This window comes from Heliconius melpomene, chromosome 13 (genome assembly GCF_056956725.1).
Source record: "Heliconius melpomene rosina isolate 202511_hmr_F chromosome 13, ASM5695672v1, whole genome shotgun sequence".
In the NCBI taxonomy this organism is placed as follows: Eukaryota; Metazoa; Arthropoda; class Insecta; order Lepidoptera; family Nymphalidae; genus Heliconius; species Heliconius melpomene.
In genome coordinates this window covers 3,090,126-3,104,410 of record NC_140401.1, presented here as the reverse complement: position 1 = coordinate 3,104,410, position 14,285 = coordinate 3,090,126, and the positions used below count along the sequence as shown (strand labels likewise).

At 34.2% G+C, this 14,285-nt stretch overlaps 1 protein-coding gene across 4 annotated transcripts in view; it reads left to right on the top strand.

The window, feature by feature from the left end:
- Positions 1-9,385, top strand: part of RhoGAP100F (Rho GTPase activating protein at 100F) — a 48,659-nt gene extending 39,274 nt beyond the window's left edge. For 2 of the 4 annotated variants that reach the window (XM_085196812.1, XM_085196811.1), the window contains exons 15-23: positions 91-344; positions 491-676; positions 786-1,008; positions 1,211-1,411; positions 1,573-1,854; positions 2,892-2,969; positions 3,921-4,033; positions 4,519-4,639; positions 4,774-9,385. In XM_085196812.1, the coding sequence (XP_085052938.1) occupies positions 91-344; positions 491-676; positions 786-1,008; positions 1,211-1,411; positions 1,573-1,854; positions 2,892-2,969; positions 3,921-4,033; positions 4,519-4,639; positions 4,774-5,249 (1,934 nt within the window). In that variant the 3' untranslated portion in view covers positions 5,250-9,385. Of the gene's footprint in view, positions 1-90; positions 345-490; positions 677-785; positions 1,009-1,210; positions 1,412-1,572; positions 1,855-2,887; positions 2,970-3,920; positions 4,034-4,518; positions 4,640-4,773 lie in introns of all 4 variants that reach the window. The other 2 variants (XM_085196814.1, XM_085196813.1) reach the window with 2 other exon arrangements.
- Positions 9,386-14,285: the final 4,900 nt, after the last annotated feature.

The following is a 14,285-nucleotide window of genomic DNA, read 5'->3' as shown; positions in this document are numbered from 1 at the left end:
ATTAAAAATTATATATTAGTTGTAAATAAAGTACTGCATGGACAACGTATGAAGAAAGATTATAACATCAAATTTATTTATTGTTTTCAGAGTTCCTAAAATATAAAGTAGAGAAACCAGGCACAGGAGGCTTATCTTCATCAATGACTGGTTTATCTCGCATATCTGGTGGTGTATCTGGGATGCTATGGGTCCATCTCCTCGCCGGTCGAGGGTTGCGTCCAGCTCAAAGTGGATCTTCCCCTGGATCTCCACCATCAGGGACATTGACACAGCCTTCAGTTGCACCGAGAGATTTGTACTGTGTGTTGGAATGTGATCGTGTTCATAAAGCTAGGACTGTGGTAAGATAATATTACTATTTGCTAACATTTCTTAATTTTGTATAGTTTTTCTATTTTATTATGTTTTATGTAAGCATAAGGCATATGTATTATTATTCTATGACTTACTTAATCTTAAAACAAGTATCCGTTCCTATCCCGTACAGGTACGTACAGGGGAGCTTCAGTTCGATTGGGACGAATCCTTCGAATTAGAACTTGTGGACAACCGCCAGCTTGACGTTCTCGTCTACTCTTGGGATCCTCAGCACAGACACAAGTTGTGCTTCCGAGGCGTAGTTACATTACCTGATCTGCTTACACGCTCGCCTTCCCATCAACTTGCTATAAAGGTAACGTAAAAATATACTTATAATTATATATCTTACATAAAATTATAATTATATATCTTATTTAGATCTCTTAGAAGCAAAGAATAATTTATACAATATTTTCATTCAGATGGAACCACGTGGAACACTCTACATGCGAGTTCGACACACAGAGCCCCATGAGCTCTTCCGTCGTCGGACAACAGCCCCACGATTGGCGCCACCGCCTCTATTTGGTGCAGAATTAGAAGCAGTAGTGGCAAGAGAGCTGAGACCCCCACATGCACCACCTGTTCCACTGGTTGTTAGACGATGTGTAGAGGAAATTGAAAGACGAGGCTTGGATATTATAGGTATACTTGTTTGTTTTTTGTAAATAATGTGGTATGTATTAAGTATTGATATTGAGAAAAACATACATATATTGCTTTTCCATTTTTTAAATAAAATACACTTTGGTTAACTTTTTGGTTTAATTGTAACAGTAAAATAAATACTATTATTATGTTTTTTAAATTTAATTTCCTTTTCTGAACTAAAATACTTTAATTTAAGGTCTCTACCGTTTATGTGGATCGGCAAACAAGAAACGTATATTGCGAGAGGCGTTTGAACGAAACGCGCGTGGCGTTGAACTCACTCCAGATTCGGTTCCTGATATAAACGTTATTACTGGAGTGTTAAAGGATTATTTGACAGAATTACCTCAGCCATTGTTCAGCCGCTGCTTATTCCAGATGACTTTGGATGCTTTAGGTAAGTTGGATCCAATCAATACCGTTCATAATTCCTAAAGTATATTCCTACGAATCTTTTGCTTTTGACTGTAGTCGAATTATCACTTCATTTTATTGTAAGTCCTCTACCAGAACCGCTGTCTAAACTGTAAATAAGTATAACACTAATATTTTTTACAGGTGTATGTCTGCCGGATGACAAAGAAGGGAACGCTCGTCTAATGGCCTCCATAGTAGAATGCTTACCTCGAGCAGCACGGTCTACTTTGGTTTTCCTTCTCGACCATTTAGCTTTAGTCGTGGCAGCTCAAGACAGAAATAAAATGTCGCCACAACATTTAGCAGTGGCTATGGCACCTCCATTAATGCTCCACTCTCAGCCACCAACAGACTTGGATTATCATCGGCCGATTCATGTGTTACAATGTCTTCTTCAAATATGGCCGCCGCCCAAGCGTTCAGGTAATGTCGTCGTCTGTGTCGCTTTTGATGTTTTTGTAGAATTGTAGAGGCGAATTTCACAATCTATATTATTTAAGGTTTTCAATTTTCAATCTTAAGCTATTTATCAGCTTTAAATGTGGGATTCACTTCGCCTTTATTATTCTAGAATTGGAAACATGCTTTGACTAATACTTTTACAATTAAAACTATTCACAATCTTATTGAAATTTTAAGTTTATCATCATATTCAAACACAGTGTTTCGATAACGACGCTGCTTGGTTTTTTTAACATTTATTGTATTTAATATATAATATGGAAAATCAAGTCCATATTCCACTTATTTACAATCTGTCATTTCTTAGTCATAATATTTGTTTTCAGTGTCTCACTATACTATATACTCAAAAAAATCTCTACAATGGTATTTTCCAATTTAACGATTTAAACTAAAAAAATACATTAAATAGCATTTTTTACAAATATGTATTACGGTTTTTATTTACTACTCGTTAATTTAACTTTTTACACTAAAATTACCACACATGAATTTACAATGAATTTAATACTTAATTAACAAGGATAAATGACATATGCTTATTCTATCTATAGTAAAAGATAATTAAATATTACATAAAAATTACATTTAATTAGTAATTATATTTTAAAACTATTGTAGAGAAAATACATATTTTTATATCTACATTTATCACTAACTACTCATATCTTACATTTCTTCTAGCTCTGCTTTTTTAGTTACGTTTGATAAACTTCTTATGTGCAAATTTACTTTATTACAAGTGAAAAAAATGAACGAAAAAGAATAAATAAATTATTTTATTTGTAATACTTATCCCACTTTCTTATATATTCTCTGTTGATTTATATTGTTGCTGTAATTTTATAATTCATAATACCATTCATCATATATTATAAATATATGAAGCACGCACATAAATATTATCACTCGTACAACAAAACCATGTTGCATGATTGTTGTTGTTGTTGTTGTGATTAAACTAAGCGGAACCTTAACGCATGTATGTTTGTAGACAGTTCGGCGCGGCGAGCCAGCAACCGGGCCGCGTGGAAACAGAGTCAGTGCGTCGCCAGTGGCCTCAGCCACGCTCCAAGGTTAGGATTGTTGTAGCGGGAGTTAGTGTTGTTTTTTTTGTTGTTTTGTTATTATTGGTTGGTGGAGGAAATTAAGTCCAAATTATGCTGTTGTGCTGTATTCTTTCGAAGTTAGGATCGATGCAGCGGGAGTTAGTGTTGTTTTTTTTTAGTTTTTGTTGTTGATTGATTTAGGCGTTAATTAAATCGTTGCTGTACAGGTGTGGCTCAAAATATGATTAAGATAGTTGTTACAAAAATTTAAGATTAGTAAAGTTGGAACTCTCATACTATAATTTTATAATTTTGTCTCACTAACTCCCGAAGAAAACGAATTACCTGAAATATTTGTTTATTCATCAAATCTCTCATGATATGTACGTAGAGAGTACGTCATGTAGTGTATGCCGTGTCGAACTGTTGAAAATTTCCTCGCTTTTTCTAAAATATTTTTTATTATTTCTTTTTTTGGTTTAGATTAAAACGAATGTTGTCGTTTAGATGCAGTTATTTGTGAAAAAGCTTTTTAAATATCTATCATCGCAGCATTCACAAATGTACACCACGACACTGACAATGTTTTTTCTTTATTTCCTGCTATTATCATTTATAAAAAAATATAGCTAATAGCAAAAAATATGAAAATTAAAATAATCCATATATGTCTTTATAATTGAATTTTGATTGAATTATATATTTTATTTAAATTAAATTATTTAATTAATTTCAACAAGTCCAATTAAGTTAATTGTTTCTTTTAAACGATTAGTTACTTGTGATTTTATATTAGTTTCACTGTAAGCGCAATGGTCATGTGTTCGATTCCTTCTCGGGGGAATTAATTTCCTCGCTCTGGAAACACTGTTCTATACAGCGTAGAGTTAACAAAATATAATTTTATTTTAATATGCGCTTATTTTTATAAGTGATTACTTTTCTAATAATGCATTGTATATTTACTACCTGTGACAGGCCGAGTTCCGCCCTCAGTCAGTCCATATCGGCATCAAGCGGCAGCATCAGCAGCATCTCCGCCGCCAGCTCTCTCGGCTCGGGCCGGGGCCGACCGCTCGCCGCCCGCACATGTACGTACAGTGCTGTTGACGAGTCGCGGCCACCCTGAAGTTAGCTGTAAATGACTGCGCAAATTAGATTTTTCTTACTTTTGGTTATTTTCTTTCCGAGAAAACAATGCGCAAAAGTTCATAAAGCCTAACTTCAGAACGACCACCACTGTAATAAGTAAATAATGTGTGTTTGAGCTTTTTATTCGTGTAAATATCCAAATTAAAAAATCTATATTTAAAAAGACTTTTTCTAGTACTTTTGTATCGTTGAATGTACTTATCGCTACTACCGGCTCGGAAGACAGTTCTACTAAAAGCCGGCAAGAAACTCAACAGTTGCTCTTTTCCATGTCAATGTTTAATTTAAATTGTTATTAATTGAACGCAAATTGAATGCTATCCTGCAAGAGTTTCAATAGACATTAATGAACAGTGTATTAAATAGGCTTTCATTAAATTTTCCTTTATATTCTTTCCCATACTTATTAATGTTCATATTACAGGTTCTCTCATCAGTCAGGGGCGGCCAATATCGTCCGCAGTCGCCGCGCGGCCCGCTGCCCGCTCCTCCTCGCTCCCGGCAGGTGACAGTGTCGTCTCCCGGTTCACCCACTAGCAGCTCAGGTACCTGTAAACATCGCTCATTAATTAACTATTATTTATTGTATTGAATATTGAACATTGTATATGTAGCAACATCACAAGCATTATTTAAGTGTTCAAGATAATTACAATTTTATAATTTTCATATTTTACAGAGAGCCACAGTCCTGCGGAAACAATAAAGCCTTGCGGGTCGGCATCGTCCATCATAAGGCAGCCGGAGCGCGCGAGCTCGCCGCGCATGTCACCGCGGGCTTCCCCCCGCGCCTCGCCACGGGACTCCCCGCGTGGCTCCCCGCGTGACGTTATCCCCGGCTCGAGGGACTTCTCCCGCGCGTCTCCGCGTGACATAACGCCGGGCTCGCGGGACTCCCCACGCGCGTCCCCGCGTGACGTCACGCCTCGTGGCACGCCGGGCTCGCGGGATTCCCCACGCGGCACGCCTGGCTCCGCCATCCCCGGCACGTCGGCTGGGCTGGCCGTCACGCTGAACACGGGCCCCGGAGGAGCCAGCGGCGCGCTCAGCCCGCGCTACACGAGTACCAACCCGTTCCTGCAGCAGTACGACGCGGAGGAGGAGGCCGAGGCGTGGCGCACCTCCGACATATTCTCATCTACCGCGCACACATAGTGCTCATAGCGAATTGAGATTTTCTAGTCAATTTTTTTGTATTGTATTGTATTGTATCGAATCGAAAGAGTGCTACGATACCGCTGTATATTATGTTGTTCGGCGAGCGTGGTGCGCGCTCGCGACCTTTGTTATATATAGAGCGTTGATGTATATTGTGAGAATGTTTAATGACCGCCCCGCGCCGGCGCTCCGCCCGTGGCCGCAGCTGACGTATCGCGTCGTACATTGTATATAGTTGAGTACGCCAGGGCACCCCGGCGGGGCCCGGCGGCGGCCCGAGGCGCTACACACATCACCCCACATATCAGAGGCTTGCGTGCACGTTCGACACGGTGTTAGACGTACAATGCGAAACATTCCATTCTTGATCATCACTACTATACAGGGTCGCTACTTGAGGTAGGGTTGTTAGGGGATCGTGGAACTTATTAGAATATTAATACAGGTCTATTTGTGAATTTATTATAACGAGGCTATTCCAGTCAAGTCTTTTTGACTTTTTGATATTTGGAGCCGTAAATAGGCAAATTTCAATTATCCCCTAAGAGCTTCATCCCAAAATACCGTCCTGCTTCTTTAAGTCATCGAGCATGACTCCTGACTGTCATCAGTCAGTGTCGACGGTGGACACAAGTCAGTAGGTCGATTAGGGAGTATCGTTGAACAGACGGACGTTCTTGAGACTGAGGCCATATCAGCTCGCAAATCGATGGACATCCGTCGTAGAACGAGCGATTACGTTAATATTTCAATATTTTTTAATTTAATTCTGAACAATATCTGTTTGTTTACTTAATTATAAATAAATTGGTACTTATATTAACAATTAGATTTTAGTGAAGCTACGTATCGCTAATTCTATGAGGGAATGGTTTTTTTTTGAAAGTCGGTCGCATTCTCAAGATCAGAGCTATTATTTTCGAATTTCAACTTCTGAAACATAGCCGGAGAACTGTCTTATAATATAACTTTCGTTTACCACAAAACTTAGGCGTACCGTACGTGTATTCAATATAATTCATTATAAAATTGTATTGCAAAAATATCTTTAAATATCACTGATGGAGTGGCATGTGATAAGTAAATATATTATATTAATATAATTAACTAACAGGACATTTTAAATAAAAGCTGATCTTCTAAGCTGTTCCTTCATTCGTACATTGAAATTCGCAAATAATACCCCGGTTCTTATAACGAGCGTCTGCTAGACATATAAGAATGGTAGAAATCGACCAATGACAGCACTGATGAACACCTCACTGCCATGATTGGTCCATTTTGCATAGCGTATTGCGTACTACGAGTATAATAGTTACCCTTGTTTATATGTCTGTCGGGGGCTGTTTAATTATAAAACGGCTTTTGAGCAACACTTCAAGAGAAGTTTTGTTATAAATGTTTATTATGATAGCATTGCACAAAGAACACGACTGATATGGGACACAACATTTTTGATACTTTACCGTTTTACCTGTTTCTCGTTTGTGATAATTCTAGGACTTGTGTTTGGAACCTCGCCTTTTATATAAACTAAATGTTCGATCATGAATTCTTGTTCTACCCTACTAGCCTACTGCGCACGGCGCGCCCGCGTGCTTATAAATACTATTCTTAACGTACTCTCTAAATAATTAAAGTTGGACTTTACTGTATTGACATGTTATTGTGCTTATATATTGATATGAAATTAATTAAACATAATAATAATTATATGGAAAAAAGAGAATTTATTCGTAGTTAGTTAGATCGCAATTGTATGCGGACTTGAGTAGATTGTGGTAGAGAATTCATGCACGGATATTTCTTAACGATAAATCTTTTCTGAAGGTTGAAAATCGATGACAATATGATTTTAGAAATGAATTTATAAAATCTAATGCATTTTAGAACGATGTCGTCTTCAAATCGCTCGGACGTCCGCGAATGGAGCGAGCGTATCGCCTCGAAGTCATCCACATCCGATGTCGTCCTCATAAAGTAGATACTAAATGTCATTCGCTCATCATTCAACGCCGATACCACTCGGTACGCTAGTTTTATTCGCCACGAATGGAACTTTCGGGTCGTATTATTGGAAAACCAACGTACGATGAAACTGAAGCATATGGCTGCCACAACGATTTTTATATTTAAATGACGTTAAAATAGCATTTTACTATGCAAAGTTATTACTCGATATTTCAGAAGAATATTAAAAGTTTATATAGATATCTTCATCGCTTTACATTTCATTTGATTGGAACTTATTAAATAGGTTCGGCTATAAATTATATGAATACTTAAGCTATATATGAAGTTGACTTTAACTTATTATAAACTATAATTATAATTAATGACTCAGTCATGTCATTATGCAGAAAGTAATATACTGATTTTAATTAATCTGAAATTTTATAGTTTAATTCCAATAAGAATATTACGCTATTCCTCAAGTCATGAAATTATATATGGAGTCGGTAGTGTATTTATTGTATACTTAAGAATAATTTTATTTTAACAAGTATATTGGAAACGATATTAAAGCATTAACGGTCTATTAATTGATGACATCACTAAGAGATTTCTCCATCAATGAAGAAATAAATAAATTATAATTATGATTAACGAAAGAATATTGTTAAGTAATTAATATTAAAAATACATTTATTAATTTAAAACACAATATTTACTCCATTTATTGATAAATCACCTTCAACTTCATACTCTACCTTTTCCAAATATATTTTGAAAAGATTAGTTCATCACCTTGTTTCATAATCGTAAATATTTAATACAATAAATCCATTACGGGCTCTGGTAACTAGTATTAATATATTCAATAGTACGATCCGTGCATTGTAAATATGACTTGAAGTGTCGCTCGACAGATGCCGGCGTAGCGGCAGTAGTGTGTAGTGACTACGGCGCACGGCTTCCGTTGGCTTCCCGCGGCCGCGGCACTGAGAGACCACTTGTATTGTATTTGTAGATAATTATATGTTGTGGCTATGTAAATACATCCGGATGCTTTAATGGAGTTTGTATTATTATTATATATTATATAATTATATATTAGTTGTTAAACATATTCGTTTCATATTTTATGTTAGAACATAGTTCTAATATTGTACGCTGTTATATTATAAGGAACGGAGCGTGTCTAGAGGTAATATTATGCGAGTTAGCTTAATTATTTCTAATTGAAAATTATATTTCTTTGGAAATATATTTAATGTAAGATTGGTTATTATGCGTACTTATATACGTATCAGCCTAATAAATGTATATTAAATATAAATTTTTAATATAATAAAAGGCGATTTCATTAAAGCATTCCGGATCTAGCGAATATTTAGGTTATATGGGTTTAGGGTAGCACTAAATTGAATGAACTAATTAGATTCCTATGAAATCTTAGACCGTGGAGTGTAGAAGTGGAGAGTGGAGAACAAACTGCTACTATTATATTTCGAAAATTCATATAAATGTCAAGGGCAAATATCCTTATATGTTAAATTGACTAGTATAGACAACTTTAGTTCATTGGAATAAAATTGCTGAAATATTAAAAATCCTAGCAAAAATGTATTGAAATATAAACAGAATTGAATCAAAATAATTAATAAAAATTAAAATAAAAGAAAAACCATAAAAATTAAATGATCAGCTAAGGAATTCTTCTCCTCCTAACTCCTCACTTCTACGCTCATCATCCAACACAATAGTATTGACAGATGGTGCCAAAGCATTCCTTCCTTTACCTTCAGTGTTCATTTAGGTAAATTAACTTCACATCGCTTTATACGAATGTTTGATATCGAATAATTAATTCGGACTTCAATAGCAATAACCAATGTATAATGTACTTATATGTCTTGTCGCATAGTGTATATATATACATATAGTTGGTTTTATAATTTGTCTTGTATGTTTGTATGGTAATCAATGTTCAGTATAATATAGTTCACATTTAGGTCTCTTGATGTCGCCCTCGCGGTCTGTTTATGTTGCGGGACGTCGTCCCACAAATAATATCAGTATTTCAAAAATTTGGTAAAGTAGCGTTACTACGTGTACTTAACGTAACGAGTAAACGCCGCTCGCTGTACGAGCGGCTGGAACACAGACGAAAATAAATAATACAACGTTGATTATGGCTTTTATTATTTTTTTATACCTTCTACAGATTCTACAGATTAACTATTATTTTGTTAGAATATGAAAAGCACTATGAGTAGACGGGGTACGGTTGAAAAGTTGGACTGTTGAAACAAAGCAAATATCTCAATAACCGTGGCAGATGATAGTGGGTTCAAAAGAGGAATGAAAAGTAGGACAATGTGATAAATGAATATTTTTGAGATTCCAGTGTGTTTTTTATTATAAACGTTTTTAAGCCTAAAACGGGCTTAGGGACAGATGAAACATTTTTGATGGGTACGGTTGAAACACTAAATCACGAGTGAGACAAATAAGTATTTGAAGAAAAGAATAGGCTGTATACTATATACAGTTTTATATAATTTATAAAAAAACTAATTAAATGACCACGAAGTAGAAAAGAACTATTGTGTGTAAGGCTTTTATTGCTATATCGTTAAATGTGATGAAAATTGTTTAAAAATAAATTGACATAGTGACGTAAAAATAAATTAAATATTTATGTTGAGATAGCAATACAGGAAGCTTCAAAGGCAATTTGATATTGAGTGCTTGAAGCCTTTCTTTGAGGAAAGCTCTATAAAATATGCAGTATTTATTAACCTGTTGTTTTTGATGGGTCGAGTCGAGAAAATAAAATTTAATCGAAAGAACCGTCAAAGAAATGCTACGATACTAATTTAATTTTTGTTTCAATCTATAAATATAGTAAAATGAAAAATGTCAACTTTGTTTTTATAACAAAATGATTACTTTCTAAAGCCCCGTAAAACCCTAGGACATCGAACTAATATGGCCAGTTTATGTGGATACAGATTTAGGTATTTTTTATAAACATTCGAACAGTTCCATATTAAGAGCGTAAATAACATTGTAAAATATTAATAAATAATCATAATTATCAACACGAGGTGTCTCAAAATTAGGGATCCCGAATATTAACGTGCTATAAAAAATATTGAAAATGTAATGTCATAATGGACCACCCAAGCATGAGCAGTGCATTCATTGAAAGTCCCGATTATGAGTTTATGAGCATTTCATGGGATACCCTAAAATAACTGCTAAATGAAATTTCCTAACTCCTAAATAAATCCTTCATTTCGTATTCGGTTTATTCAAATACACATTTATGTACGTCCTGATAAAACTTGGTTAAAATATATTAAACTAAATATTGTTTTAAACTATTAACTAAAGTACAAAAGTATTAAACTATTAACTAAGTTAGGGTAAAGAATTGATTTATGTATATCATCAATATTTAAATCTGTGACTTGACTAAAACTTTCCAAACTTACCACAACCCTACGTTTATAATTTAAAATTTAAATATTTAGCATATTTAGGCTTACCCCAAAAAGTTTATCATAATCTGATTCAAAGTTCTCGTCTTCCGTTCGAATTACTTTGGAATACCACAAATTGTTATTAGAAGAATTTTGTTTGATAATAGCCGTTATACAACAATTTTCCCCATCCTGTCAGCTGGTTCGATTAAAAAATTTAGATAATAAAACTTTTGCTAGACCTTATCTTCGACCTAATTAATTATTTATTAAACACATTGTTTCTTAACACTAGGTTCTAGATCTAGAGTTCTACTCGAGGTTCTTTCTACCTCTGACTATCCAGCTATATGTGAAATACGCCGGGTAGCTGTATATTTAAAATACAAAAGTAATAGAATAAAATATAATATTATAACATAAAATATAATTTTATTACCTTGACTCAAATGGAAAACGAAGTAAGCATATGTATTAAGAAATGCTTCAAGTTCTCACGCGGCTGGTATTCGTTCATACTTCAAATACTTTATTTAGAATTCATTTATTTATTTATAAAATGTCTTAGAAATACAATAAATAATTACAATAATTCCTTGTATTCATAATAAAATAATAATACCTTTATTTCTATATCAATTTTAGTGTTGACGTTTTTTGATAAAGGAACTTTGTGACAATTTCATTTGCAACTTTCAACAAATTTAACGCGATACTAAAGTCAATTTAATAGTACCAATAATAATAAAAATGTATTTATTTAAAAAAATTATAATATATAGTTAAATTTGCTAACTTGAATGTGCTAAAACGTAATTTCATTTCCTATTTCACCCAAACTGTTTCGTACTTTTCATATTAAGTTCTACTTGCTGCTTTAATTAAATTATAAATTTTTAAAAAATAAATACATATTTGCGTACAATCGTTGCGCTGGGGCATAAGTGTGTGACTGTAGATGCGACGGGTTATGGGTTCAATTCCCACTCGAGGAAATGAAATATTTAATATTAGAGTTCCACCACTCAACACACAAAGCCTCCAGAATTGAGACGGAGTGTCCTAACACTAGGTTACCTCAGCCTATTTCGCTATATATAGCCTAAAGTTGAAAAAAATATATACCGAGTTACATATGACCTGAGTAGGATTCAAATTCACAATCACATAACGATACCTCGATTATGTTTACTATACATAAGGTGACATAATAGTGTATCTATTCTAACAACCACAAGTATATAATAAAAGTAGCACGATTCCCTCGTGACGGCTACATATTTTCAAGGCATACGAGCTCAACTTTTAAATTGAGTTCCATTCAAGACATGTTAGTGGAAAATAGGATTTCTATACAATGTGCATCTCAAACTTGACGGAGTGAAGCTTCAAGCAGTGACAATATTTCAACATTACACTAATTTTATTTTCATGTTTATTCTTTTCATGGTATATTGAGTGACATTTTATGTTAGTTACAGGGTACTGTCAATGTTAACTTTTACCTTTGGAAGATTTCTTTGAATTTGTCGTTAGAAATCAATTTTATTTACATCATTTCTTTGTTTTTGTATTTCTTTGAACGACGTGTTTTATTTTCAATAGAAGTATGTAAACACCTAAGAAAACAACAAACATCTCTCTTAGATCTATCTCTGTGCAGTATCGCCCATCTCTTTAGATAGTCTCGCTAATTTTACTTTCAGTATCGACTATCGAATCAATAACAATGAGCGAAGAAATGAAAATATTAAATTTCCCAAATGAGAATCGAACCTACAACCGTCGCGTTTAGTCACATGCTTGTGCCCTTATGCCACAGTGGTCTAATCAAGTCTAATCTCAAACGAATGACTGCTAAAAGTAGGTAAAATAAGAATGATGCCATTATATTGTAGTAGGGGATAAAAGAACAAATGTCAAACCTTTGTTGACCTACAAAAACAAAATATGGATGAAATTTTTACTAAGATCGCGTAAAAAACGTGAGGACCTCTCGGGGATACGTAGATGGCTAGTGTCCCCGAGGTTTTAGTTTTGTCATTAGGTTAATATATATAAGAACTTTATAAAGGAGTGTATGGTGATGGATGGATCCAAAGAGTTCTTTTGTGACCATATCGCCTCGTTCTCTTTAAGTATCATTTTTAAGATAAAACACACTCACTGTGTACATAAGTGAACTTTTTTTATCCTATGGCTGAATTGTACACCGTAATCAAGACCGAAAAAATAAAAATATCTTTAAATATCTACAAAATATTACCTCGGTTGGGAATCAAATCCACATACATTTAAAATTAGACATTACGCAACTGGGAAGAATATTTATGCGTTGTTATTGAAACAATACAAATTATTGTATTTTTTAAAAAGGGAAAAAGCGAGACCAAATATATATTTATTTAAATTCCCTTCGTTATCAACGAAACGAAAATGAATTCACAACCAAATTCCAGAAAATTTAATAATTTACCAACTTAACTGAAATTTTCAATTCACATTGTATTTTGCGTAGTCATTTCGAATTTTCGAAATAATCTTGTTAATTAAAATTAGGGGCTACAATGGCGGTCCCCAGGCGCCCGTCGCTCGCTCACTGAGTGCTCTTCACCTATGTCGTCGTTCATATATCTACGAGTATATATCCATGGCACGTGCAATTTTCGCTATACTGTATTTGGGTAAGGCTTAAAGTGGTCTTCAATCTCAATAGGTAATTGGAAATTGAAATTTGATGGTACATTCTGAACCTTACGACGTACATATAGGTATTTACAATTATGAACAAATGTAAAATGGTCAGGGTTTCATTAAAAATATATTATATACCGAAATGTACGACTCGTAAGTAAATAAGCTGAAAGACGTTGAAATTAAAGTTGGATAATTATAATTGTTTTTTTTTTTTAAGTTAAATTGGAGGTTAAATAATTTTTATAATAAATCTCCTAGCAATATGGAGCGGACTATTCAGGGAAACTAAATTTTTGTGAACTTAGATTATTCTAGCCGACACGGTAACACTCATTTGGGCTTTAGAAAATCTAAAGAAATTAAATAACAAACATCGTCTTCTTGCAGTTAATAGATACCATTAAAGTGAATACAAAGTTCATATCAGCATAAATTCTTATTCCATAACATCAAGGCTTTTGTATTAAAATAACATTTTATAAAGTCAATACGAGCGGAATAGCGGTAGAATTGATAAATGCCTCAAGTTCCAGGCTAGAACATTCTCTAAATTATTTTATAAGAAATATTGCATAAATTTATATGCATAATATGTCAGTAGTTCTTTACTACGTAAAATGCAGTTATTTTAAAGTTATCTATTAATATTTAATTATTTATATAATAATTAATTCTTCTAGAAGACGGAGGCCAGTCATGGCGCAGAGGGCTTAAGAAGAAATTAAATGTTTTATATTTTAATTTCTTCGCTCTGGTGCCGAGGCAAAGCGCGGCGTTGAGTTCCGTTACTAAACACGCAATATCTCCAACTTTTAGCGAGCATTGTGTCTTATCACTAGGCTCCCGCGTGATACAGCGTGAAGCTGTATACGTAATTCTTCAACAAAATTAGTTAAATTAATTC